The 27,125-nt window shown below is 43.0% G+C and overlaps 1 protein-coding gene across 1 annotated transcript; it reads right to left on the reverse strand.

The window, feature by feature from the left end:
- Positions 1-288: 288 nt before the first annotated feature.
- On the reverse strand, positions 289-25,363 carry phax (phosphorylated adaptor for RNA export). The gene is made up of 5 exons (XM_070883003.1): positions 25,265-25,363; positions 22,507-23,192; positions 8,856-8,976; positions 7,260-7,343; positions 289-6,481 (listed from the first exon to the last, which is right to left on the reverse strand). The coding sequence occupies exons 1-5, from the start codon at positions 25,340-25,342 to the stop codon at positions 6,209-6,211; spliced, it is 1,242 nt and encodes a 413-aa protein (XP_070739104.1). The 5' UTR covers positions 25,343-25,363; the 3' UTR covers positions 289-6,208.
- Positions 25,364-27,125: the final 1,762 nt, after the last annotated feature.

Genomic DNA, 27,125 nt, shown 5'->3' on the forward strand with positions numbered 1-27,125 from the left:
GCTACAGGACAGGCTGTGCGGCGCCAATTTTGAAAGATAGAGCAGGGAAACTTGGCACATTTATTTTTGTAGCAGTTCTGGCCTAGAAAAATGGGCGTAACTCTGGCAATACGCCAAAAAACAGCTTTGGGCAAAATTGAGCCCATTAAATGGGAAGTGAGAAATCAGAGCTGTGAAGTAAGGAAGGTTGAGGAAATCAAATATAGGAGCATGCGGGTGGGTGGGTTGGTCAGAAACATGAGTCACAAGAGGGAAAATAATAAACCAAAACAGTTTATTTTCAGTTAACTAAATCCAAAGGTTCAGATACAATCTCCTGTTTCTGTGCCATCTACACATACATACACCATACTCTATAGAGCAACAGCATGGGTACAAAGGAAATTGTCATTTAAAAAAAGGCATACCAACTCATTAAGGCAATATTAACATTTTGATGACAAAATTAAAAATAACATCCTGAAAATTAATAGAGTTTAATCAATGTGATGGTTTTCATACTGAACATATATACTCAACGCAAGTTACAGTATTAGAAATAACTTTCCTCACGTTTTGAATCTGGTGTTGGTTGCTGCGTCGACCTTTGCACAGCTCATGTTGGTTGTTAGTTGAGACTGTATACTGTGCTGTACACAAAGGGTGTAGTCTAATAGTTTCAAATTTACTAACAATCTAAAGCTTTCTTGTGAGCTTAGTATCAACACTGCCCTGTTCACTGAACGTCCAATGTGATTTAACACTGCAGGAATAAACTTGCTATGTATATGAATCGTACACTATTATGATGTCAATTCAAAGACCTTTATGACATTTGCAAGCAACAGGAACGGCCTGTCACTTTTGGGTACACATTGCTTTAAACAAGCAAACGACATCCATGAGATGTCTTTCAGCCTCTGTGAAGGCATCCAACCAAATACCACAAACATGCTGACAAATTTCACAACTCTGTCGTCATACTCAAAGTCTGTCACCACCACCCACAACTATCTGAATTATACTTCTTCACACCATTATCCCAGTTTCTGTCTCCGTGTATGTTCTGATAAATCCACCTTTGGCACCAGAGCTTCTGAAATATCCTTTGAACTCAGCCGTGGCTGCCCCTTAGTTGCAATGACAGGCCCCATGACCCATTTGCTGTCTCAATTGACATGCCTCCACTCTCACCTCCTCATACAACATCCTCATCCTTTCAACCTAATAAGCTTTTAATTTGTCAGATAATTTTCTGGTATTCCCACCATCTACAATACCAGAGGGACTTTTCCTGTGATAAATTATTAATTCTTCCACCAGCTTGACAGGAATGCGGAACTTTCTTGTGTAGCAGGTGCAATACCTGTTCAGTCATCTTTTTGCCCAGGGTTCCATTCATTCCGTCTGCGACAGCAATTCCTCCAATCTATATACAGTAATTGCTGCTATCTTCTCCTATCTGGTGCAATCTGATCCACATTGGGGAGACTAAATGCAGATTGGATAGCCACTTTGCTGAACACTTCCTTTCCACCCCTAAATGTGATTCTGACCTAGTTGCTTTTCTTTCTTCAGCTATCTCTATCCACGTGGCCACATTTCATTTATTACTATTTGCCTTAATTTTCATAACAAATCTCATTGTGTTCTGCTTCTTAAAATCCACATTTACTGCATTCCTGTTATCTGTGCACAAATTTCCTCTAAAAATTCAATTAATCATGCACCCCCTATCTTTTTAACAAATCTGTTGACTGTCCCGATTAGGCCGCTCTCGAGCACTAATTTAATTCCATATCATGGACTTCCATAAATTTACCCAGCACTGAGGTAAAACCAATTGGCCGAGAATTTTCTGAATTGTCCTATTCCTGAGCATTTGAAACACTTCAGTTCCCCACTTTGACCACAAACGTTGCCTTACCCCATTCTGCCTTAGAGTAGTTAACAGTCCCCATTATTATAACAGTTTCCACTACAAACTTCTCTAAATGGCCTACAAATCTCACCTTTGATTTCTTTCCTTTTGTTTGTGTTGTTTCAGATCTCCGAATTCAACCCAGATAGGCCCTGTCTAAGCAACAAGAACTTTGTTTTCCATAACTATAATTGTGTCTTTAATGAGTAAGGTCAACCCCTTCTGTTGTGTCGAGGACACAGAGAGACTGCAAAGAGATTTAGATAGGTTAAGCAAATGGGCTAAGGTTTGGCAGATGGAATACAATGTCGGAAAGTGTGAGGTCATCACCTTGGGAAAAAAAACAGTAAAAGGGAATATTATTTGAATGGGGAGAAATTACAACATGCTGAGGTGCAGAGGGACCTGATCCCAAAAAGTTAGTTTGCAGGTGCAGCAAGTAATCAGGAAGGCGAATGGAATGTTGGCCTTCATTGCGAGAGGGATGGAGTACAAAAGCAGGGAGGTCCTGCTGCAACTGTAAAGGGTATTGGTAAGGCCGCACCTGGAGTACTGCGTGCAGTTTTGGTTACCTTACTTAAGGAAGGATATACTGGCTTTGGAGGGGGTACAGAGACGATTCACTAGGCTGATTCCAGAGATGAGGGGGTTACCTTATGATGATAGATTGAGTAGACTGGGTCTTTACTCGTTGGGAGTTCAGAAGGATGAGGGGTGATCTTATTGAAACATTTAAAATAATGAAAGGGATAGACAGGATAGAGGCAGAGAGGTTGTTTCCACTGGTCGGGGAGAATAGAACTAGAGGGCACAGCCTCAAAATACGGGGGAGCCAATTTAAAACCGAGTTGAGAAGGAATTTCTTCTCCCAGAGGGTTGTGAATCTGTGGAATTCTCTGCCCAAGGAAGCAGTTGAGGCTAGCTCATTGAATGTATTCAAGTCACAGATCGATAGATTTTTAACCAATAAGGGAATTAAGAGTTACGAGGAGCGGGCGGGTAAGTGGAGCTGAGTCCACGGCCAGATCAGCCATGATCTTATTGAATGGTGGAGCAGGCTCTAGGGGCTAGATGGCCTACTCCTGTTCCTAATTCTTATGTTTTCCTCTCAATCTTTTTCAAGGTCCACCATCATGTGTTTCCATTTTAATTGGTGGAATTAGTGCCCCAACTTTATTTCTAACACTTTGCACATTCACATAAACACTAATTCTCATACTTGGCTTGCTTTTCCCTTTATTTTCCCCTGCCCCAAAATGCACCTTTCTGTACCCCTCACCTACCAAGCTTGTTGCTCTAGACTTCTCTTCCATTTCACTATATTCTTAACCCGCCCCCCCGTCTTATTTGTTCATATCCTTCCCAATTGGTATTTACCTACTGTAAAAAATTGTACCAATTTAATTTACACAAAAGTCCATCCAGACTTGCTCCAATGTCCAAAACCTAAAACTCTTTCTTCTACACCATTGTTTCTTACTAATCCTCGCTAGCAAATGGTACCAGGTGTAATCCCAAAACTATCTTAGCTCACTTGCACTTCAAGACTTTGCTATTCTTTCTTGTTATTGATTCCTATATAAACCAGAACTTCTGGCTGGTTAACCCCTCTTTTCAGAAGATTCTCTTGTGCCTTGGGAAGCAACACATTATATGTTGGGGAAGTCCAGAACCAGGGGACACAGTCTAAGAATAAGGGGCAAGCCATTTAGGACTGAGATGAGGAGAAACTTCTTCACTCAAGAGAGTTGTTAACCTGTGGAATTCCCTACCGCAGAGAGTTGATGATGCCAGTTCATTGGATATATTCAAGAGGGAGTTAGATATGGCCCTTACGGTTAAAGGGATCAAGGGGTATGGAGAGAAAGCAGAAAAGGGGTATGGAAGTGGATGATCAGCCATGATCTTATTGAATGGTGGTGCAGACTCGAAGGGCCGAATGGCATACTCCTGCACCAATTTTCTATGTTTCTGTACTCCCAATCACAGCTGCAAAACAGACTGCCTATTTGCTGAAATAAAGAATTCCTTAAAATTATCATTTGTCTCTTATGGATAAAGCTTTTAAGGTAATTGCTTTGTGGTGTCAAGTATTACCCTATTCTACACTTTCACTTATGTCCTCTTTATGTGTTGGACAAATACCAAGTTTTCCTTGTGCTGTTTTCTCCCATCACTTTCTGCAGGTGATCATCTGCTTCTGATGCTGTTTTTCTATTGCAGTGAGGTGTCAACAACCATCTTCCAGAACCTTGCATGCTGCAGAGCACAGCCCTCAATTCAAAAGGCAATCGAGTTATCACATTTCTCATATAGCCTCCATTTATTACATATAAAGAGCTACCAAATCCTTTTTAGGTCAAACACTCTCCCTTATCCCTTCAGCAAAACCTCACTGCTCATGACTCTAGTCAGCTTCTTGCAGCTCACCAGCTGTTGTGTCCTAACTTTAATCAATTTATCATTCCATATTTTATTTTGATTTACTGTTACTAAGCTTCAACAGAATTTTGTCAAATGCTTTCTGGAAGGCAAGGTACGACAACAACTTACATTTATATAGCACCTTTAACATAGCAAAACATCCCAAGGCGTTTCACAGGAGTGCTACAAGACAAAACAAATAAATTTGACACCTAGCCCCATAAGAAATTACAGCTTGGTCAAAGAGGTAGGTTTTAAGGAGCATCTTAAGAGGAAAGAGAGGCGGAGAGGTTTAGGGAGGGAATTTCAGAGCTTAGGGCCCAGGCAGCTGAAGGCATGGCTACCAACGATTGCAGAGTTATAATTAGGGATGCTCAAGAGGGCAGAATTTGAGGAGTGCAGACATCTCAGGGTGTTGTGAGGCTGAGATCACAAAGATATGAAGGGGCGAGGCCGTGGAGGGATTTGTTAACAACAATTTTCACATTGAGGCGCCACTTAATGGGATCTAATGTAGCTCAGTGAGCACAGGGGTGATGGGTGAGCGGGACTTGGTGCAAGTTAGGACACGCACTGCCGAGTTTTAGATGACCCCAGGAGTGGGTTGGAGTAGGTAAGTCTACAGGTAACAAAGGCATGGATGACAAAACCATGTTGTAAAGCTTTTCAGTTGACTTGAGATGTCACTTCCTCAAAAGAAATTCATGACAATTGGTCATATCCATGTGGGAACAAAACTGCATGTTTGGTTATAATGGGTTTAAAAACTATCAGATCTTTAGCTTCATATTCCCAAAACAAATCTAATACACTTCATTACATTAGTACAGTATTTGTACCAATTTCTCAAGACATTCTGGAAAAAGGTTTACTGCACACATCATTTGGCCCCATGTTTCAGCCAACCTAAAACAATCCAAAGCAAATCCTACTGTCCTGCACTCGGTCAAATTGAAATATTTATTTCCTAAAAAGATACAATGGTCTCAGCCTGCTGTACATTAACTCTTAATGAAATTTCTTTTAACCCTTATCCTCACTCAGTGAAAGCTTTAAATTGATGACCCCTTATTACTGACTCCCAACCAGAGGAAATAGTATTTTATGCACCTGATTAAAATCTCTCAATTTAAAAAAAAAAACCCTAAACTTCCCCCATAGCCTTCTCTGCTCTGGTGGAAATAGTCCCAATACCTTCAATCACTCCCCCAAACTATAGTTCCTGCTATCATCTTGATGAATCTATGCTGTACAAACTATGACTTCACTTTGATTTCACAGTCAGACACCCAAAACTATGCACCATATAGTTTAAATGCAGTCTAATCATTCTTTAATAGCCTTATATATTTATTACCTCTTTGATTTTGTACTCTACTCCAATTTACTATTGGCCATTTTTATGTCTTTATCTACCTGCCAGAACCTTCCAAAGTATTTGACCACCTAGGTATCTGTTCATCCAAATCATCAGTTTCCATTGTAGCTAAAATCAGAATATGCTGAAATGAATCAAATGAGCTGCAAAGGATATTTGCATTTAATTAAGTAAAAAAAAATTGACTGAATTGGTGGAAAACTATGATATTCATTAAACAAGTTGTAAAATATGGACATGAACTGTTGTAATCTTCCTTTGCTGATATGAATGCATTACTTTACCTTATATCCTTAACAATGCAGTTATATGAGCATAACAAAAGGTTAACATTCATAATTTAAGTTGTTTGACTGAAACAATGAAAGCATTAATTCACAAGGCAACAAACTGACACCACCATAAAAGAAATATTTTGAATGAAACCAAGGTGTTTGAAATGTAGATTTCAATCGGAAATCATCAACAGGGATATTTCTTGCATTTGTTTTAATTAGACAAGCTTTTCAAAAGATTTCCAGATCATTACTATTATCAAGTTCAATTGCATCTTCTGGATCTAATGTTGGCTTCTCCATGTGAACTTCTTCCGTATCCTCAACAGAAGCCAAGGCATCATTTGTGTCGCTCGCGAAAGTCTCTCGTGAAGCATCATCATCCACTTGTAGGTTGAGCTCCTTAATAGCCTGTTTCATCTTTTTCCCAATGATGTGTTGCCTCCTTTTTTTGGCTGCTTTTTTGCAATGATATTCCCTCTGATTTTCATCATAAAAAATTTCCTGTTGATTGAAAGCAAGAGACTTTTCTTGACTCACATACTCAATATGGTTGTAGCTTAAGTCTTTTAGCTACAACAAAAAGAAATATTGATAGATCATGCATTTTGTGACAATCTGTCACGAGTTTAACCTACAGATGACCACAGGGGTGCACAGGAGGCTAGTGTCAGAGGAACGGAAAATTCAGGGGTGAGAAATTTGGAGGGCTTGAGGAGGTTAAAGAGTTAGGAAGGGACATGACCACAAAGGGATTTAAACATGATAATAATGCATGCTGTAATATGATTCTTGTGGTTTAAGAGGCCCTCTAGTGGCCTTACCTTAGTGGCCATTCTTCATATCAAATCTTGAACAGGAACAGTCATGGGGACTATCACAGTATAGCCCAACCCCATCTACACATATACACCTCCAGCAGGCATTCCCATATAATGATCAGGTGCAGGATTTAGGATTAAGGTTAGGGTTTCCTCTCCCTAGCTTAGGAACTCTGAAGTAAAACATGGTGTTCCCACTGTTGCCCCAGCTGAGATTGGCTAGCATATACAAGGGATCAAGCTTGGAAATTTCAGATCTGTACAGCTCAGTCACAAGACGACAATCATTAATGATCGAGCCAGAGGGAGGATAGAGAAGCAAAGAGCATTCTCATTTCATCTACAACTGCCCTACCACTTCTATTAATGCCAATGTCTGGTAAATTAAGAAACAAAGTGACCTTACTAAATAGTAGTATTTGATGCTCAAATTCATTACTCAAAAATGTTTGAACTCTAACCTTTATTTGGTCCTGGGTGATACTTGGTGTATTCTTCAATAATTGCAGGTAAACTCCACCAGGTGTTCTTCTGCGACTGCCGTCCTGTGCGGAAGATATAAAAAATAGATCTGTGGCAAAAATAAGTCCCTCTTCCTGAAACTGTGTCTCTGCTTATTTACCACTAATTCATTGTCCCACCAACTCCTGTCGATAAGACTCCTTTTCTTGTTGCCTCTGTACATCTGTCTCAGACTTTTGCACTCTTTCTGCAAACTTTACCTTTCCGTCTATATACAACACATCTCTCCCTGGGTGCAAAGCCATAACATGCATCTCTGGTATTAGTGTAACCATTAAAGCTCCCTTTACAGAACACTTCAAACATTATAAACTAGGAAATCCCTCATCTCTATGCAATGTATTTTGACCATCATTTTTTTCTTTTAAAATTTATTCAGAAAAGTTGGAGGCCGTAGAATTCATTGCGGGTTCAGTGGCATCATTCTCTCCGATGAGCAGACCGAGCACCTTATTTGTATGGGAGTTGACAGTGCCATATATCTACTTGCAACAATGGAAGCCTCATGACCCGAACCGGATGCCATGTCTATTTCTTCAATCTCTCCAATTTACCATGGCCAATGCCATAAAATCAACTAGCAGAAAATATAACAAACTATATAAATATAATCCAGCACCCTATAATCTACAATACACTGCAAGCAATTCTTTGGGAGATCAGTTTAACAAAAAAGTCTTAAGACCAATTTCTGTTTGTTATTATTGCTGTTTAAATTAATTTGCTAAGTTTTGAATTAGAAAATATTTTTAGCTTGAAAAAAAGCTGCCTAATAATTCCCATCTTAAATGAATGAATGCAAAATTTGAAGTCAATCTGGAATAAATCTTGGTGCTACTAATTGACATGAATTGATTTGTTGAAAAGCTCCTCAGTAAAACAGGAAACCAGTTTTGCTCATTTCTTATGCACTTAACTCACTCAAAAAAGAGACATTTAAAATGTTTAAATGATTAGTAATGTTTGAGGATAGCACGTGAATGTTCATAGCGGCCAAGTTAGAGCTTGAAATCATAATGACTACAATACTCATCGCTGAACTTAACCTATTGCATCAAAGTTTTCAGCAAAATGGGAGAAATCCTATCACGCATGCTCAGCTAATCAAATTGCTGTCCCTCTCTCCCCAGTGACCATGTGAACGCCATGCTGGAATATGGTTCTTTGGGCATCAAACTCCCTTCAGTAATTTGCTCAGCCAGCCATTATTCATGAGGTTTGACAGTGATGCCAACTTATTTAATTGCAGAAGGCATCACAGCCAAGCCCATTCTTCGCCTCACCAAATGTTCACACAAATCCAACAGCACTCGTGAGGGAAACACTGGCAATTTTTTCTCAACGCAGGGTGCAAAAGCCAATTACTGTACAACACTCCCATCATTAGCTCAGCTATGGGTAATTGAGCAAAGACTGGGGATTGAGCCTGGGACTTTCCTGAGCATATGGTTCAGTTACTTACTGGATAAAGTGGTCATGTCATTTGGAGCATAGATTCATTTTTTTTTAAAAGAATTAGAAAAAGTATTACTTACAACAATCATGAGACCACCATTCTGTTCTACCTCAGCTGTTTGAATCAGGAGTTCTATTGCTTTTTTTCTTCCGACAGCTTTCACAACCCTATGAATCAGATCAGTTTTTGGCTCTCGAAGCCTGAAAAAGTGTAATTCAAATTTTAGTAAAGCTTTCTACATTACATGTTTAATAGATTTATGCAGGTTCACCATTAGCAGCTAATTGCTTCCCCCAAGCTGCATTATTTGGAGTCAAGGTCAAAGCCAAGACACTTGAGTATATATATATATATTTTATTAATCATTTTCTATGGAAGAAATGAAACCCATGACCAACATATAGAAGTTTCATAAGCTGAGCCCCAATACCGAGTAGACCACTTTCCTCTCCCAAAAGAATAATCAGGCCAACTAGCCCAACAGATCTTTTAAAGCAACGTGAATAGCTGAGTGAACCAGGGGTCAGTGTCTCAGAATCAGGGGTCAGCCATTTAGGACCGAGAGGAAATTTCTTCACTCTGTGGGTGGTGAATCTTTGGAATTCTCTACCCCAGAGGACTGTGGTGGCTCAGTCGTTGAGTATATTCAACTCAGATCAATAGGAGATAGAAGATCAGCCATGATCTTATTGAATGGTGGAGCAGGCTCGAGGGGACGAATGGCCTACTTCTGTTCCTATTTCTAAAGATAGCTTAAACTTTGTAGAATTTTCTCAGTTCTGGATAATCTACACAGACCCAGATTGTAAATGTGTGCTATACCTCTCCGCACTGAAAAATAGAATGAGTTTATAGGTGTCCGAAACCACAATTTTCCAGCCCTGAGGTGCAAGTTGATTATGTCATATACATATAATTCAGTGAAGCTAAAATCAGCCCAATGACTATCCTTGTTGGAGAGGTGAGCAGGTTTTTTGAGGGGGCCAAATTGGCTTCAAGAGGACATACCAAACCACAGCAAATTGAAAGAGATTCAAATCCCTATAGCAGACTTGAATAAAATATTGAAGCCAGGCAGGTCTGGGAGTACTCTAGAGCTGGGGTTCACAACCTTTTTGCTTCAGAGACCCTCTTCCCAAGTTATAAAAATTCCATGGAGCCCCTGTAACACAAGTATCTTTTCTGTATAAACAATAGTTATTAATGGCTCTATTACACCTTGCGTAAAATAATTTATTAAGTTCCTAAACTTACATAAGCAAATACTGCGGATGCTGGAAATTTGAAATAAACAAACACTCAGCAGGTCAGGCAGCATCTGTGAAGAGAGAAACAGTTAATGGTTCAGGTCTGACAAAAGGTCATTGACCTGAAATATTAACTTTGTTTCTCTCGCCACAGATGCTACTTGACCTGTTGAGTATTTATCATTTTTTGGTTTTATCCTAAATTTAAAAAAAGTGTGTGTCCATTTGCTGCCCAAGATCTGCTTCACCTCATCAACCATTTGCTTAACATGGAATGAACCAGGAGCAACAAGCACAGTGCTCACTACAGACTCATTTAGTTCACATTCGGTTAGACTGGACAAATTCCAGGTCCATGTCTTTCATTACAGAAAGAGAACTTGCCACTTATTTCAATACCAAACCCCAACAAGCCAGTGACTTGAATTAACAGCACCAGTAATAGCAGAGGCGGATGGCATGAGAGAAAGAGAGAGAGAGAGAGAAATACACAGGGCTCCAAGCGACTTGATCCACCCACCTCATCGCCATAAATCCTTTAGTGACAAAGGCAGCTCCTCTCCTTCCTCCTCAAACCTTTCACAAATAGCCGACGATATCTCAAAAAAAGGACACAAGTGGCCAGACTAGGCCTCTCTGTTCATCATATGGCCACATGAACATTCAGGGTGATGGGAACCAGAGAGTAGATTCAAAAGGGGGGGGGGGGGGAGAAAGGGAGAGCAAAGCTGGAATTAAAAAGCAGAAAAAGTAAAAAAAGTGAATTTGGAAGGCAGAGGAAACAAAGGCTAGAAAATAGACAAGGTAGTTTGGCAGGGCTAAATGGTATATACTTCAATGCAAGGAGTTTAGGGAGTAAAGCAGATGAGCTGAGAGCAGATAGACACTTGGGGGTGTGATTTTAAAGCTATTACTGAGACATGGCTGAAAGAACAGCAGGTATGGCAGCTCAACATTCCTGGTTACAGGGTTTTCAGACGGGATAGAGAGGGGGAATAAAAAAAGAGGGGGGTCGGAATATTGATTAAAGAAACAATTATAGCTGTGAGGAGGGATAGGTTAGAAGGATCATCAAATGGGGCCATATGGGTTGAATTGAAGAACAAAAAAGGGGCTATCACTACTGGGAGTGTATTATAGATCCTCAGTCAGAGGGAGATAGAAGAGCAAATATCCAGGCAAATTTCTGAGACATGCAAAAACTATAGAGCAGTAATAGTAGGGGATTGCAACTACCCTAATATTAACAAGGATAGAATTAATGTGAAAGGTATAGAGGGTGCAGAATTCCTAAAAATGCATTCAGGAGTACTTTAGCCAGTATGTAGCAAGCCCAACAAGGGAGGGGCAGTTCTGGACTTAGTTTTAGGGAATGAAGCTGGGCAGATGGAAGGGGTATCAGTCGGAGAGCATTTTGGTGCCAGTGATCATAATTCAGTTAGATTTAGATTTAGGGTAGTTATGGAAAAGGACAAAGGACATAAGACATAAGAAATAGGAGCAGGAGTAGGCCATTTGGTCCCTCGATCCTGCGCCACCATTTAATAAGATCATGGCTGATCTGATCGTGGACTTAGCTCCACTCCCCTGCCTGCTCCCCATAACCCTTTATTCCCTTTTTGCTCAAAAATCTGTCTTTCTCCGCCTTAAATATATTCAATCACCCAGCCTCCGCAGCTCTCAGGTAGAGAATTCCATAGATTTACAACCCTCAGAAGAAATTCCTCATCTCAGTTTTAAATGGGTGGCCCCTTATTCTGAGACTATGCCCCCTAATTTTAGTTTCCGCTATGAGAGGAAATATCTTCTCCGCATCCACCTTGTCGAGCCCCCTTATCATATGATTCGATAAGATCAACCCTCATTCTTCTGAACGCCAATGTATATAGGCCCAAACTATCTTCACAAGTCAACCCCCTCATCTCCGGAATCAACCTAGTGAACTTTCTCTGAATATCCTCCAATGCAAGTCCATCCTTCCTTAAATTCAGAGACCAAAACTGTACCCAGTACTCCAGGTGTGGCCTCACCAATACCCTGTACATTTGTAGCAGGACTTCCTCGCTTTTATACTCCATCCTCCTTGCAATAAAGGCCAACATTCCATTTGCCTTCCTGATTACTTGCTATACCTGCATACTAACGTTGTGTTTCATGCACAAGGACCCCAGGTCCCTCTATACTGCAGTAATTCGCAATTTTTCTCCATTTATTATAATTTGCTTTTCTATTTTTTCTGCCAAAGTGAATAACCTCATAGTTTCCCACATTGTACTCCATCTGCCAATTTTTTGCCCACACACTTAAACCAGAAATAAAAATTCTCAATTGGAGGAAAGACAATTTTACTAAGTGGAGATGTCATTCAGGCAAAGTAGACTGGAAGCAGCTACTTGAAGGTAAATCAGTGCCAGAGCAGTGGGAGGCATTCAAGGTGGAGACCTTGAGGGTTTATAGCAAGTACGTTCCCTTAAAGAAAAACGGTGGGACTAACAAATCTAGGGCATACAGGGTAGGATAAAGAAAAGAAAAAGGGTGGCTTATGACAGATACCGAGGGCTTAATACTGCAGAAACCATATAGAAAGTGCAGGGGTGAAAATAGAAAAAGGAAATTAGGAAAGCAAAGAGAGCATGAAACATTTTTGGCAAGTAAAATCAAGGAAAACCCAAAGATGTTTTATAAATATATTAAGAGCAAGAGGATAACGAGCGCACGAGCAGGGCCTATTAGAGACCATAAAGGTAATCTGTGCGTGGAGGAAGAAAACATAGATATGGTTCTGAATGAATATCTTGCGCCTGTTTTCACAAGAGGGGCGAAGCAGACATTGCAGAAATATTAGGTGAAATAAACATATTGAGAGAGGTAGTATTAAGGGGTTTAGCAGCTTTGGAAGTGGATCAATCCTCAGGCCCAGATTAAATGCATCCCAGGCTGTTGAGAAGCAAAAGAGAAAGTAGCAGAGGCTCTGACCATCATTTTCCAATCCTCTCTGGCTACAGGTGTGGTGTCAGAGGACTGCTAATGTTGTATCTTTGTTTAAAAAGGGAGAAAGGGATAGACAGTAATTACAGGCCAGTCAGCCCAACCTCGGTGGTGGGAAAATTGGGAAAAATTCTGAGGGACAGGATAAATCTTCCAATTAGAAAGACACGGATTAATCAAGGACAGTCAGCATGCATTTGTTAAGGGAAAGTCGTGTCTGACTAACTTGATTGAATTTTTTGAGGAGGTAACCAGGAGGGTCAATGAGGGCAGTGTGTATGATGTAGTATCATCATCATCATGGGCAGTCCCTCGAATCGAGGATGACTTGCTTCCACGACAAAAAGTTCACAGGTGTTTCAATTAAGAACTTAGGTCCCGAACTAAATCTTGAAGGGTGGAAGATGCCTGTGCATGGATTTTTTTTTTAAATGTGTGGTGGCCATTGCACATCAGCCACCATATGGACTTGACAGAGCTAAGTCTTGGTCCAGCGGATTTTAGCAAAGCTTTTGATAAGGTCCCAAATGGCAGACTGATTATGAAAGAAAAAGCCAATGGGATCCAAGGCAAAATGGCAATTTGGATCCAAAAGGTAATGGTTGATGGGTGTTTCTGTGACTAGAAGACCGTTTCCTGTGGGATTCTGCAGGGCTCAGTACTAGGTCCCTTGCTTTTTTATGTATATAATCAACGATTTAGACTTAAATGTAGGGGATACGATGAAGAAGTTTTCAGAAGTTACAAAAATTGGCTGCGTGGTTGAGAAAGAAGAAAGCTATAGATAGCAGGAGGATATGAACTGTCAGATAGGCAGAAGTGGCAAATGGAGAGCTAACAAGGCAAGGGAATACACATTAAATGGTAGGACACTGAAGTATAGAGAAACAAAGGGACCTTAAAGTGGAGTCGGAGAAGCAGCAGGACTTCAAGGAGGTTGCCTATAAAAGTCCGGGGAGTCGGAAAGGTCTACTAGTGCAGCTGCAGCAGGGAGGCAAAAAAAAAAAGAGGTAGAAAGAAATCGAAAGGTTACATCACAGCCAAGGGGGTAAGTGATTGGTAAGTAGTTTTCTTTTTCTTTTCTATATCAGTAAGTAACCTTTAGCATTGTTGTTGCCAAATTAAGTTAATCTAAGGGTTGAGTCATGGCAGGACAGCTCGGACACGTGTTATGCTCCTCCTGTACTATGTGGAAAGTCAGGGACGCTTCTGGTGTCCGTGACGACTACATGTGCGGGAAGTGTATCCGCCTCCAGCTCCTGACGGACCGCATTACGGCACTGGAGCTGTGGGTGGATTCACAATGCTGAGAATGATGTGAATAGCACGTTTAGCGAGTTGGTCTTACCGCAGGTAAAGGGTACACAGCCAGATAGGGGATGGGTGACCAACAGGAAGACCAGTGGAAGGAAGGTAGTGCAGGGGTCCCCCTGCGGTCATCCCCCTGCAAAACAGATACACCGCTTTGGGTACTGTTGAGGGGGATGACTCATCAGGGGAGGGCAGCAGCAGCCAAGTTCATGGCACCATGGGTGGCTCTGCTGCACAGGAGGGCAGGAAAAAGAGTGGGAGAGCTATAGGGATTAGGGGAATTGATTGTAAGGGGAATAGATAGGCACTTCTGCGGCTGCAACCGAGACTCCAGGATGGTATGTTGCCTCCCTGGTGCAAGGGTCAATGATGTCTCGGAGCGGGTGCAGGACATTTTGAAAAGGGAGGGTGAACAGCCAGTTGTCGTGGTGCATATAGGTAAAAAACGGGATGAGGTCCTACAAGACGAATTTAGGGAGCTAGGAGCTAAATTAAAAAGTAGGACCTCAAAAGTAATAATCTCAGGATTGCTACCAGTGCCACGTGCTAGTCAGAGTAGGAACCGCAGGATAGCTCAGATGAATACGTGGCTTGAGCAGTGGTGCAAGAGGGAGCGATTCAAATTCCTGGGACATTGGAACTGGTTCTGGGAGAGGTGGGACCAGTACAAACCAGACAGTCTGCATCTGGGCAGGACCGGAACCAATGTCCTAGGGGGGAGTGTTTGCTAGTGCTGTTGGGGAGGAGTTAAACTAACATGGCAGGGGGATGGGAACCTATGCAGGGAGACAGAGGGAAATAAAATGGAGGCAGAAGCAAAAGATAGAAAGGAGAATAGTAAAAGTGGAGGGCAGAGAAACCCAAGGCAAAAAAGCAAAAAAGGGCCACACAGCAAAATCCTAAAGGGTCAAAGTGTGTTAAAAAGACAAGCCTGAAGGCTCTGTGCCTCAATGCGTGGAGTATTCGGAATAAGGTGGACGAATTAACTGCGCAGATGGCAGTTAACGGATATGATGCAATTGGCATCATGGAGACATGGCTCCAGGGTGACCAAGGCTGGGAACTGAACATCCAGGGGTATTCAACATTCAGGAAGGATAGACAGAGAGGAAAAGGAGGCGGGGCAGTGCTGCTGGTTAAAGAGGAAATTAATGCAATAGTAAGGAGGGACATTAGCCTGGATGATGTGGAATCGGTATGGGTGGAGCCGCGGAATACCAAAGGGCAGAAAACACTAGTGGGAGTTATGTACAGACCACCAAATAGTAGTTGAGGTTGGGGACAGCATCAAACAAGAAATAAGGGATGTGTGCAATAAAGGTATAGCAGTCATCATGGGCGACTTTAATCTACATATAGATTGGGCTAACCAAACTGGTAGCAATGTAGTGGAGGAGGATTTCCTGGAGTGTATTAGGGATGGTTTTAGAAACATAGAAAATAGGTGCAGGAGTCGGCCATTCGACCCTTCTAGCCTGCACCGCCATTCAATGAGTTCATGGCTGAACATTCAACTTCAGTACCCCATTCCTGCTTTCTCGCCATAGCCGTTGATCCCCCTAGTAGTAAGGACCTCATCTAACTCCTTTTTGAATATATTTAGTGAATTGGCCTCAACAACTTTCTGTGGTAGAGAATTCCACAGGTTCACCACTCTCTGGGTGAAGACGTTCCTCCGCATCTCGGTCCTAAATGGCTTACCCCTTATCCTTAGACTGTGACCTCTGGTTCTGGACTTCCCCAACATTGGGAACATTCTTCCTGCATCTGACCTGTCTAACCCCGTCAGAATTTTAAATGTTTCTATGAGGTCCCCTCTCATTCTTCTGAACTCCAGTGAATACAAGCCCAGTTGATCCAGTCTTTCTTGATAGGTCAGTCCCGCCATCCCGGGAATCAGTCTGGTGAACCTTCGCTGCACTCCCTCAATAGCAAGAATGTCCTTCCTCAGGTTAAGAGACCAAAACTGTACACAATACTCCAGGTGTGGCCTCACCAATGCCCTGTACAACTGTAGCAACACCTCCCTGCCCCTGTACTCAAATCCCCTTGCTATGAAGGCCAACATGCCATTTGCTTTCTTAACCGCCTGCTGCACCTGCATGCCAACCTTCAATGACTGATGTACCATGACACCCAGGTCTCTTTGCACCTCCCCTTTTCCTAATCTGTCACCATTCAGATAATAGTCTGTCTCTCTGTTTTTACCACCAAAGTGGATAACCTCACATTTATCCACATTATACTTCATCTGCCATGCATTTGCCCACTCACCTAACCATCCAAGTTGCTCTGCAGCCTCACAGCATCCTCCTCGCAGCTCACACTGCCACCCAACTTAGTGTCATCCGCAAATTTGGAGATACTACATTTAATCCCCTCATCTAAATCATTAATGTACAGTGTAAACAGCTGGGGCCCCAGCACAGAACCTTGCGGTACCCCACTAGTCACTGCCTGCCATTCTGAAAAGTACCCATTTACTCCTACTCTTTGCTTCCTGTCTGACAACCAGTTCTCAATCCATGTCAGTACACTACCCCCAATCCCATGTGCTCTAACTTTGCACATCAATCTCTTGTGTGGGACCTTGTCGAACGCCTTCTGAAAGTCCAAATACACCACATCAACTGGTTCTCCCTTATCCACTCTACTGGAAACATCCTCAAAAAATTCCAGAAGATTTGTCAAGCATGATTTCCCTTTCACAAATCCATGCTGACTTGGACCCATCATGTCACCTCTTTCCAAATGCACTGCTATGACATCCTTAATAATTGATTCCATCATTTTACCCACTACCGATGTCAGGCTGACCGGTCTATAATTCCCTGTTTTCTCTCTCCCTCCTTTTTTAAAAAGTGGGGTTACATTGGCTACCCTCCACTCGATAGGAACTGATCCAGAGTCAATGGAATGTTGGAAAATGACTGTCAACGCATCCACTATTTCCAAGGCCACCTCCTTAAGTACTCTGGGATGCAGTCCATCAGGCCCTGGGGATTTATCGGCCTTCAATCCCATCAATTTCCCCAACACAATTTCCCGGCTAATAAGGATTTCCCTCAGTTCCTCCTCCTTACTAGACCCCCCCCGACCCCTTTTATAACCGGAAGGTTGTTCGTGTCCTCCTTCGTGAATACCGAACCAAAGTACTTGTTCAATTGGTCCGCCATTTCTTTGTTCCCCGTTATGACTTCCCCTGATTCTGACTGCAGGGGACCTACGTTTGTCTTTACTAACCTTTTTCTCTTTACATATCTATCGAAACTTTTGCAATCCGTCTTAATGTTCCCTGCAAGCTTCTTCTCATACTCCATTTTCCCTGCCCTAATCAAACCCTTTGTCCTCCTCTGCTGAGTTCTAAATTTCTCCCAGTCCCCAGGTTCGCTGCTATTTCTGGCCAATTTGTATGCCACTTCCTTGGCTTTCATACTATCCCTGATTTCCCTCGATAGCCACGGTTGAGCCACCTTCCCTTTTTTATTTTTATGCCAAGACAGGAATGTACAATTTTGTTGAACAATTATGTCGAGGAACCAACTAGAGAGCTGGCCAACCTAGACTGGGTGATGTGTAATGTGTAATGAGAAGGGACTAATTAGCAATCTTGTTGTGAGAGGCCCCTTGAGGGGGGGGGGGGGGGAGAAGAGTGACCATAATATGGTAGAATTCTTTATTAAGATGGAGTGTGACAGTTAAGTTCAGGACCCTAGTTTCCAAATTAAGGAAAGGTAACTTCGACGGGATGAGGTGTGAATTGGCTAGAATAGACAGGCAAAGGATACTTAAAGGGTTGACGGTGGATAAGCAATGGCAAACATTTAAAGATCATATGGATGAACTTCAGCAATTATACATCCCTGTCTGGAATAAAAATAAAACGTGGAAGGTGGCTCAACCATGGCTAACAAGGGAAATTAAGGATAGTGTTAAAACCAAGGAAGAGGCATATAAATTGGCTAGAAAAAACAAACCTGAAGACTGGGAGAAATTTAGAATTCAACAGAGGAAGACTAAGGGTTTAATTAAGAGGGGGAAAAGAAGAGTATGAGAGGAAGCTTGCAGAGAACATAAAAACTGACTGCAAAACTTCTATAAACATGTGAAGAGAAAAAGATTAGTGAAGATAAACGTAGGTCCCTTGCAGTCAGATTCAGCTGAATTTATAACGGGGAACAAAGAAATGGCAGACCAATTGAACAAATACTTCGGTTCTGTCTTCACGAAGGAAGACACAAATAACCTTCCGAATGTACTAGGGGACAGTGAGAAGGAGGAACTGAAGGATATCCTTATAAAGCGGGAAATTGTGTTTGGGAAATTGATGGGATTGAAGGCCGATAAATCCCTGGGGCCTGATAGTCTGTATCCCAGAGTACTTAAGTGGCCCTAGAAATAGTGGATGCATTGGTGATCATTTTCCAACAGTCTATTGACTCGATTGGTTCCTATGGACTGGAGGGTAGCTAATGTAACACCACTTTTTAGAAAAAAGGAGGGAGAGAAAACGGGGAATTATAGACCGGTTAGCCCGGCATCAGTAGTGGGGAAAATGTTGGAATCAATCATTAAGGATGAAATAGCAGCACATTTGGAAAGCAGTGACAGGATCGGTCCAAGTCAGCATGGATTTATGAAAGGGAAATCATGCTATAATGAATCTTCTGGAATTTTTTGAGGATGTAACTAGCAGAGTGGACAAGGGAGAACCAGTGGATGTGGTGTATTTGGACTCTCAAAAAGGCTTTTGACAAGGTCCCACACAAGAGATTGGTGTGCAAAATCAAAGCACATGGTTTTGGGGGTAATGTATTGACGTGGATAGAGAACTGGTTGGCAGACAGGAAGCAGAGAGAGTCGGGATAAACAGGTCCTTTTTAGAATGGCAGGCAGTGATTAGTGGAGTGCCGCAGGGCTCAGTGCTGGGACCCCAGCTCTTTACAATATACATTAACGATTTAGATGAAGGAATGGAGTGTAATATCTCCAAGTTTGCAGATGACACTAAACTGGGTGGCGGTGTGAGCTGTGAGGAGGACGCCAAGAGGCTGCAGGGTGACTTGGACAGGTTAGCTGAGTGGGCAAATGCATGACAGATGCAGTATAATGTGGATAAATATGAGGTTATCCATTTTGGGGGCAAAAACACAAAGGCAGAATATTTTTTGAATGGCAGATTAGGAAAAGGGGAGGTGCAACGAGACCTACGTGTCATGGTAAGTTGGCATGCAGGTACAGCAGGCGGTGAAGAAGGTAAATGGTACATTGGCCTTTATAGCTAGGGGATTTGAGTATAGGAGCAGGGAGGTCTTACTGCAGTTGTACAGGGCCTTAGTGAGGCCCCACATGGAATATTGTGTTCAGTTTTGGTCTCCTAATCTGAGGAAGGATGTTCTTGCTATTGAGAGTGCAGCGAAGGTTCACCAGACTGATTCCAGGGATGGCTGGACGGGGCTTTTATTCACTGGAGTTTAGAAGGATGAGAGGGGATCTCATAGAATCGTATAAGATTCTGACGGGACTGGACAGGTTAGATGTGGGAAGAATGTCCCCGATATTGGGAGAAGTCCAGAACCAGGGGCCATAGTCTTAGGATAAGGGGTGGGCCATTTAGGACGGAGATGAGGAGAAACTTCTTCACTCAAGTGGTTACCTGTAGAATTCCCTACTACAGAGAGTTGTTGATGCCAGTTCATTGGATATATTCAAGAGGGAGTTAGATATGGCCCTTATGGCTGAAGAGATCACGTGGTATAGAGAGAAAGCAGGAAAGGGGTACTGAGGGAATGATCAGCCATGATCTTATTGAATGGCGGTGCAGGCTCGAAGGGCCGAATGGTCTACTCCTGCACCTATTTTCTATGTTTCTATGTTCACAGATCCCTGAAGATAGCAGGCCAAGTAGATAAGGCAGACGGAATACTTGCCTTTATCAGCCGAGGCATGGAATACAAGAGCAGGGAGGTTATGCTTGAACTGTATGAAACACAAGTTAGGCCACAGCTTGAGTACTGTGTGCAGTTCTGGTCACCACATTACAGGAAAGATGTGATTGCGCTAGAGAGGGTACACAGGAGTCAGACGAGATTTACGAGGATGCTGCCTGGACTGATGAATTTTAGCTATGGAGGAAAGATTGGATAGGCTGGGCTTGTTTTCTTTGGGACAGAGGAGGCTGAGGGGTGACCTTATTGAGGTGTATAAAATTATGAGGGGCCTGGACAGAGTGGATAAAAAGGACTTATTTCCCTTAGCAGAGGGAACAACCACCAGGGGGGGCATAGATTTAAAGTAAATGGTAGGAGGTTTAGAGGGGATTGGAGGGGAAATTTCTTCACCTAGAGGTGGTAGGGATCTGGAACTCTGTCTGAAAGGGTGGTTGAGGCAGAAACCCTCACATTTAAAGATGTGTACTTGAAGTGCCGCAACCTCCAAGGCCACAGGCCAAGAGCTGGAAAGTGGGATTAGGCTAGATAGCTTTGTTGGCTGGTGGAGACACAATGGGCTGAAATGGCCGCCTTCTAAGCTGTAAATTTCTATGATTCTATGATGAGACACCGAGAATCGATTGCTTAAACATGAAGGCTACAATGCACTACAAAAATGTATAGATCAACACTAAAATTAAAACAAAATCTGCTCAGGAATGTTCAATGCTTTCATTAATGGAGTCATTTGGTTGAACTAGTGGGAAGGAAGAGAAGGGTCAGCACAAGTAATATAAGCTGTTTCAGATTTCAATTAAATGTGTGGCAATCTCAGATCCCGCTTGAAATATTGATCGGAGGCATTTTTTTTAAACCACCTCTAATTACTTGCATCAAATGAATGCAGATTACAGTACACAAACCACTACTGCATAATGCCCCGCACACCGCTGCTTCCTCAGTTATGACTTACAAGTATAAATGCAGCTGCTGTACTACAGACTAGAGATGGTACCTGCTTATAACAATGGCTCTGCATCACATGGGGCAGACAAAACACCTTATGTTCCTGGACACAAGTATAAAAGTCTGCCCAAGTTCTGATTAAATGTCTTAATACTCCCAAAGAGCTAGTCATCTCCAAGAACATAAGAAATAGGAGCAGGAGTAGGCCATTTGGCCCCTCGAGCCTGCTCTGCCATTTAATAAGATCATGGCTGATCTGATCATGGACTCAGTTCCACTTCCCTTTCCGCTCCCCATAACGCTTTACTCCCTTATCGTTCAAAAATCTGTCTTTCTCCACCTTAAACATATTCAATGATCAAGCTTCCACAGCTCTGGTGCAGAGAATTCCACCGATTTACAACCCTCAGAGAGCATGAAACAATTAAAAGAAAAAAAAAGTTTGAACAGGTTCCCAACCAGTATAGCTGCCTAGAAACTTAAAGCTCTTGTGTACCATTCACAGTTATAATGCAGCTGCTACTTCAAAGCTGAAGAGAGACACATGGAGTTTAGAAGAATGAGAGGTGGTCTCAAATGGTCTGATAGAATTTGATTCAACTGAAGTTGCATCCAAGTTACACTACAGTTTATACTGATGTCAAACCCAAACCACTTAGCTTGAATTGACAGTCATATAATTGCATTATGGCATTCCCTGGAATTTGAGGGCATTAAAAACGATGTACAACAGTAGGAAGGGCAGAGTATGTTGGGAGTGTTGGCACTATGGCAGAAGAGGCATTACATCACATTTCTGATCCAAGTCATGTGGGGCAGAAGGAGGGAAATGTAAAGAAGTTATCTCTGGGCCATCACATGCCTCCCACCAGCTGGCTCAAGAGCAGCAATGTCAAATGCCCACGGTCGTAGCCTTTCTCCATCCCAGGTGCTGAAGCATGGCACTGAGCTTGTGATTTCAATCATGGCACAGTTGACATGTGGAGGCCAGGTATTTCCCCAGAAGGAAAAAAATAAAACAGTCGAACCAATTACGTTTTAATCGGCAACTCCACTTGCTGCTTGGAGAGCAAAGAGAATGAACAGCACTGAAGCCCAGTTTGAAGACCATTTCACAGCTGGGTACACCACAAAGGCTCAATCACACTGAGCAGAGGCAAGTTTGCTGAGCGCCACACATGAAAGGGATTCAAACTGCAAATGACACATCATTACCACTGCAGCCTAATGTTCACATCATATTTCACATAATCCGTATTTCGTAGACCCATAAACAGTACACACTAACCTGTGAGCTATTTCATCTGAAATCTTATTTGGACAGTCATCTTCTGTAATCTCACATTTGCCCTTGTAGTCCATTTCAAGCCTTTCCCCCAGCCTCTCTCTGACAGGCCTTTTCCGTTTGAGGTTGTATTGGTTAGGCTCCTCCTGGTTTTTGCCACTCTTTCCATCTTGTACATATTCATCCAATTCTGCTTCTAATTTAATCATTTCCTCTTCTTCCTCCTCCTGACGCTCCTTTTCCATCATCTTCTTTGCCAGTGCATAATTATAAGTCTCCGATTGCCGAGAATTCATGTCGATGTTGCCCTCCATTCCCAGAATCCCCAGCTCTGTTGCCACAGCATCTTGATTCTGCTCCTGCAACACACTGCCCCAAATATTGTTAACTTTGCGACCAGTTGCTTTGACAGAATTTCCAGTCCCTGTAAAACCATCGCCAACTGGGCCAAAAGGCATGACTGGAGGTTTTAAAGGTAGATTGTTCCCACTGTGTGAACATTTCTGACGTTTCTTTCGCCACAAGAGTCTTTCCTCTTCATCAGAGTCATGATCACTGTCTTCACTCGAGTTGTCAGATGTTGTGGTTCGGTAGCGACTGCTCAAATCAAATGAAGATGGATGCGCCTGAATATCATCTTGTGCGCTAAACGGTGTTGCAGAGTATTTGGGAATAGCAGGTTGCTGGTTCTGTGAATGAAGTATAATAGTAAGTATGGACATCATAATCATCAGTCAAATGATAAAAAAGTTAGTGCTTTGGAAAATAAAGAAATGAAGTCATGGAGTGATCACTTCATGTCTGCACAAGTTGGCCTCATTTTTCCCCCACACTGTGTGCCAACTTTATTCCCCCACTTATAAATTCCTACATCCACATTCATTATGCATTTGCCTATGGAACTTGCCACTCTTATTGTGCAATCTAGCTGCTGGGTTCCCACAAATTGGTCAAAATGCATACTGAATTCTCTTTTGGTATATTCTTCAGGAACTGAAATTTCCATGACCAAAGTAAAGATTTAAATAATAATTCTTAAAAATACATTAATTCACAAGATTACATTTACCCCTTAAGTTGCCTTTGTGGCTTTTAATGCCTTGTTACATGAAGGTCTCAGCCTCTCAAAAGCCTGGATTTGGACTTGATATTTTTGCCCAAAGCTGTAATCCTGAGCTGAATTTGGATTGTGCAGTCTCAGCAACAACTTCTATTTATATAGCACCTTTAACACAGTAAAACATCCCAAGGTGCTTCACAGGAGTGCCATCAAACAAAACTTGGCACAAGCCACTGAAGGCAATTTTAGGACAGGTGGCCAAAAGCTTGGTCAAAGAGGTAGGTTTTAAGGAGGAGATATAGAGGCAGAGAGATGTTAGAATATTTTAAAGTGGTTTAAATGGTCAGTTTCCCATCATCCTTTACTTTAGCATTTTAGCCAGAGAGCAAAAGTGGAGAAAAGGAGAAGCTTTTCATTGGTGTGAATAAAACAAGCTGAACCACAAGAATTCAGCACCAAGATAAGCAGGCAGCTGGTAACACACCACATACAACAAGAGATAGCATTGGGATACTCCTAAGGCAGTTAGAACTATGAAAGCCTGCATGAGCACTTGGCCTACACATTGAAAGTATAATAAACAAAGCTTGTAGAACAAAGATGATGGCCAAAAGATTAGAAGAGAGGTAAACACCTCAATAAGTGGCCTCAACAAAACATGCACCAATGCATGTTATTGTGCACAGGTGCAGACCAAAGTAGATGAATAGTATAAGAATGGGACCTTTTTCTTCTAAACATTAGAGCACTCTCAGGACAATTTGAGGTCCATTTGTTTTAACAGTGACCCATGAAGGTTGCAAGTCTGATCAACTCGAACGAGACTTGAAGGAAACAGGTTGTGTTAATTGTTCGCCATCTCATACTAGAAAAGCTGTATAAAAACAATACTGTTAAGTCAATATATTAAAGTTGACTGTTTAAAACCACTTGGCATGAAACATGCAGGGGTTATTGCTGCAGGGCTAACAACCCTTTTGTTGCGACCGTAACCACGGGAAATTCATGAACAGGAGGGAATTCCAGAGCTTAGGGCCCAGGCAGCTGAAGGCACTGCCAGCAATGAAGAGATGATGAAAATCGGGGAGGCACAAGAGGCCTGAATTGGAGAAGCACAGAGATCTGAGGGTTGTAGGACTGGAAAAGGTTACAGGAGATAAGGAGGGGCGAGATTATGGAGGGATTTGAAAACAAGGCGGCAAATTTTAAAAGCAAGACATCGCTGGACCGGGAGCCAACACAGGTCATTACTTAGCCTAAACATTTAAAGTAAAATAAAAGTATGATGGGTGAACTGAAGGGACAAGCTGCAGAGGCTCTCAGCTTAACATCTTTACCAAAAGATATCCGACAATGCAGCACTCCCTCAGTACTGCACTCTATCGGAGCTCAAAGGACAGCACTGGAGAAAGGAAGCCCACCCCACTCAAAGAGAGAGAGAGAGAGAGAGAGAATGAAATAAAATCCGTTTATCGGTCATGTTTGGACTTTGTTTTCAGTCAGTGGTTTCACTGCTGAAATCCAGTAAAGCACGACTAATAACCTCAGGCTGCAGCATGTGTTGCGGTGAAGAGGGGGACATAGGCCGACATTGACCCTCCGCAATGTGACAACAAGCCGAGCCCCGCGGAGCTTGCCGTCTCCAGGTGCAACCGCCGCCGCCGCCGCCAGACCACGCGCAAACACCGGCGGCCCCACTACCTGCGGCTCGGCGCCGGTTGTCATCTCCGAGTCCGAGTCCGAGTCCAGCACCTCGCCATCTTCCAGCGGAGCCGCCATTTGTGGAGCAGCACTCACCCCGGAAACAAACGTCGGCTCGCTGGGGGTAACAGCCTCTACTTCCGGGTCACGGGCCCGGCCTTTCAGTACTCTGACCACAGGGGGTACTGCTTGCTGCAGCTGCCTTTACCCGTCCTCAACCCAAAGGCACATTGGCTCAAGGATATCCCTTCACAAGTAGCAGTAGGAATCAGATTGAGCCTTTTATGATGGACCAATATCATCATCATCATAGACAGTCCCTCGGAATCGAGGAAGACTTGCTTCCACTCTTAACATGAGTCCTTAGTGGCTGTACAGTCCCATACGAGAACCACAATCTCTGTCACAGGTGGGACAGATAGTCGTTGAGGGAAGGTTTGCCGCACGCTCCTTCCGCTGCTTGCGCTTGGTTTTTGCATGCTCTCAGCAACGATACTCGAGGAGCTCATCACCGTTCCGAATGCACTTCTTCCACTTAGGGCGGTCTATGGCTAGGGACTCCAAGGTGTCAGTCGGGATGTCACATTTTATCAGGGAGGCTTTGATCAGGTGTCCTTGTAACGCTTCCTCTGCCCACCTTTGGCTCGTTTGCCGTGGACGAGTTCCGAGTAGAACGCTTGCTTTGGGAGTCTCGTGTCTGGCATGTGGACAATGTGGCCTGACCAGCGGAGCTGATCAAGTGTAGTCAGTACTTCAATGCTGGGGACGTTGGCCTGGATGAGGACGCTAATGTTTGTGCGTCTGTCCTCCCAGGGGCGGTGGCACTGGATTATTTAGGTTCTGTAACATCGCCCATCTCCGCCCTTGCCTCAACTCATCCGCTGTGGAAGCCTTCATCCATGCCTTTGTTACCTGTAGACTTGACTATTCCAACGCACTCCTGGCTGGCCTCCCACTTTGTACCCTACGTAAACTAGAGGTGATCCAAAACTCTGCTGCTCGTGTTCTAACTCGCACCAAGTCCCGCTCACCCATCACCCCTGTGCTGGCTGACCTACATTGGCTCCCAGTTAAGCCACACCTCGATTTCAACATTCTCATCCTTGTTTTCAAATCCCTCCATGGCCTTGGCCATTCCTGTAATCTCTGTAATCTCCTTCAGCCCTACAACCCTCTGAGATGTCTGCGCTCTTCTAATTCTGGCCTCTTGAGCATCCCTGATTATAATCGCTCGACCATTGATGACTGTGCCTTCTGTTGCCCTGGCCCTACGCTCTGGAATTTCTTGCCTAAACCTCTCTGCTTCTCTACCTTTCTTTCCTCCTTTAGGAAGCTTCTTAAAACCTACCTCTTTGACCAAGGTTTTAGCCACCTGCCCTCATTTCTCCTTCTGTGGCTCGGGGTCAATTTTGTTTTGTCTCATAATATTCCTGTGAAGCACCTTTGGATGTTTCACTACGTTAAAGGTGCTATTTAAATACAAGTTGTTGTTGTCGCCAACTAAGAATCATCATACCCCTTTTAGAGCGCCACTAATATAGGATGGTCCATTCAAGCTAAAAGATGCCAAAGTAAGCATCAAGTCCCACCAAAAACAAAGGGATACTTTCCCAACTAAATCAATATGTTATTATCGATGTCTACAAGATACTATGTACCCTGCCTTGCCCACCGGTCACGGAAGGCATCAAGCACACCAGTGGACATGGCATGCTCCCTCTCCAGGGCCACCCGAGCACGGACAAACCTGCAGATGGGAAGCAAGCAGCCAGGGCGACCCCCAGCCCCCATGGGCCTCACCAGTCATGGACCTACAAATTGCTGTTTTAGCCATGCCCAGGAACAGGCCTATGAGAAGATC

The sequence above is a fragment of the Pristiophorus japonicus genome, chromosome 1, assembly GCF_044704955.1.
Source record: "Pristiophorus japonicus isolate sPriJap1 chromosome 1, sPriJap1.hap1, whole genome shotgun sequence".
Classification (NCBI taxonomy): Eukaryota; Metazoa; Chordata; class Chondrichthyes; family Pristiophoridae; genus Pristiophorus; species Pristiophorus japonicus.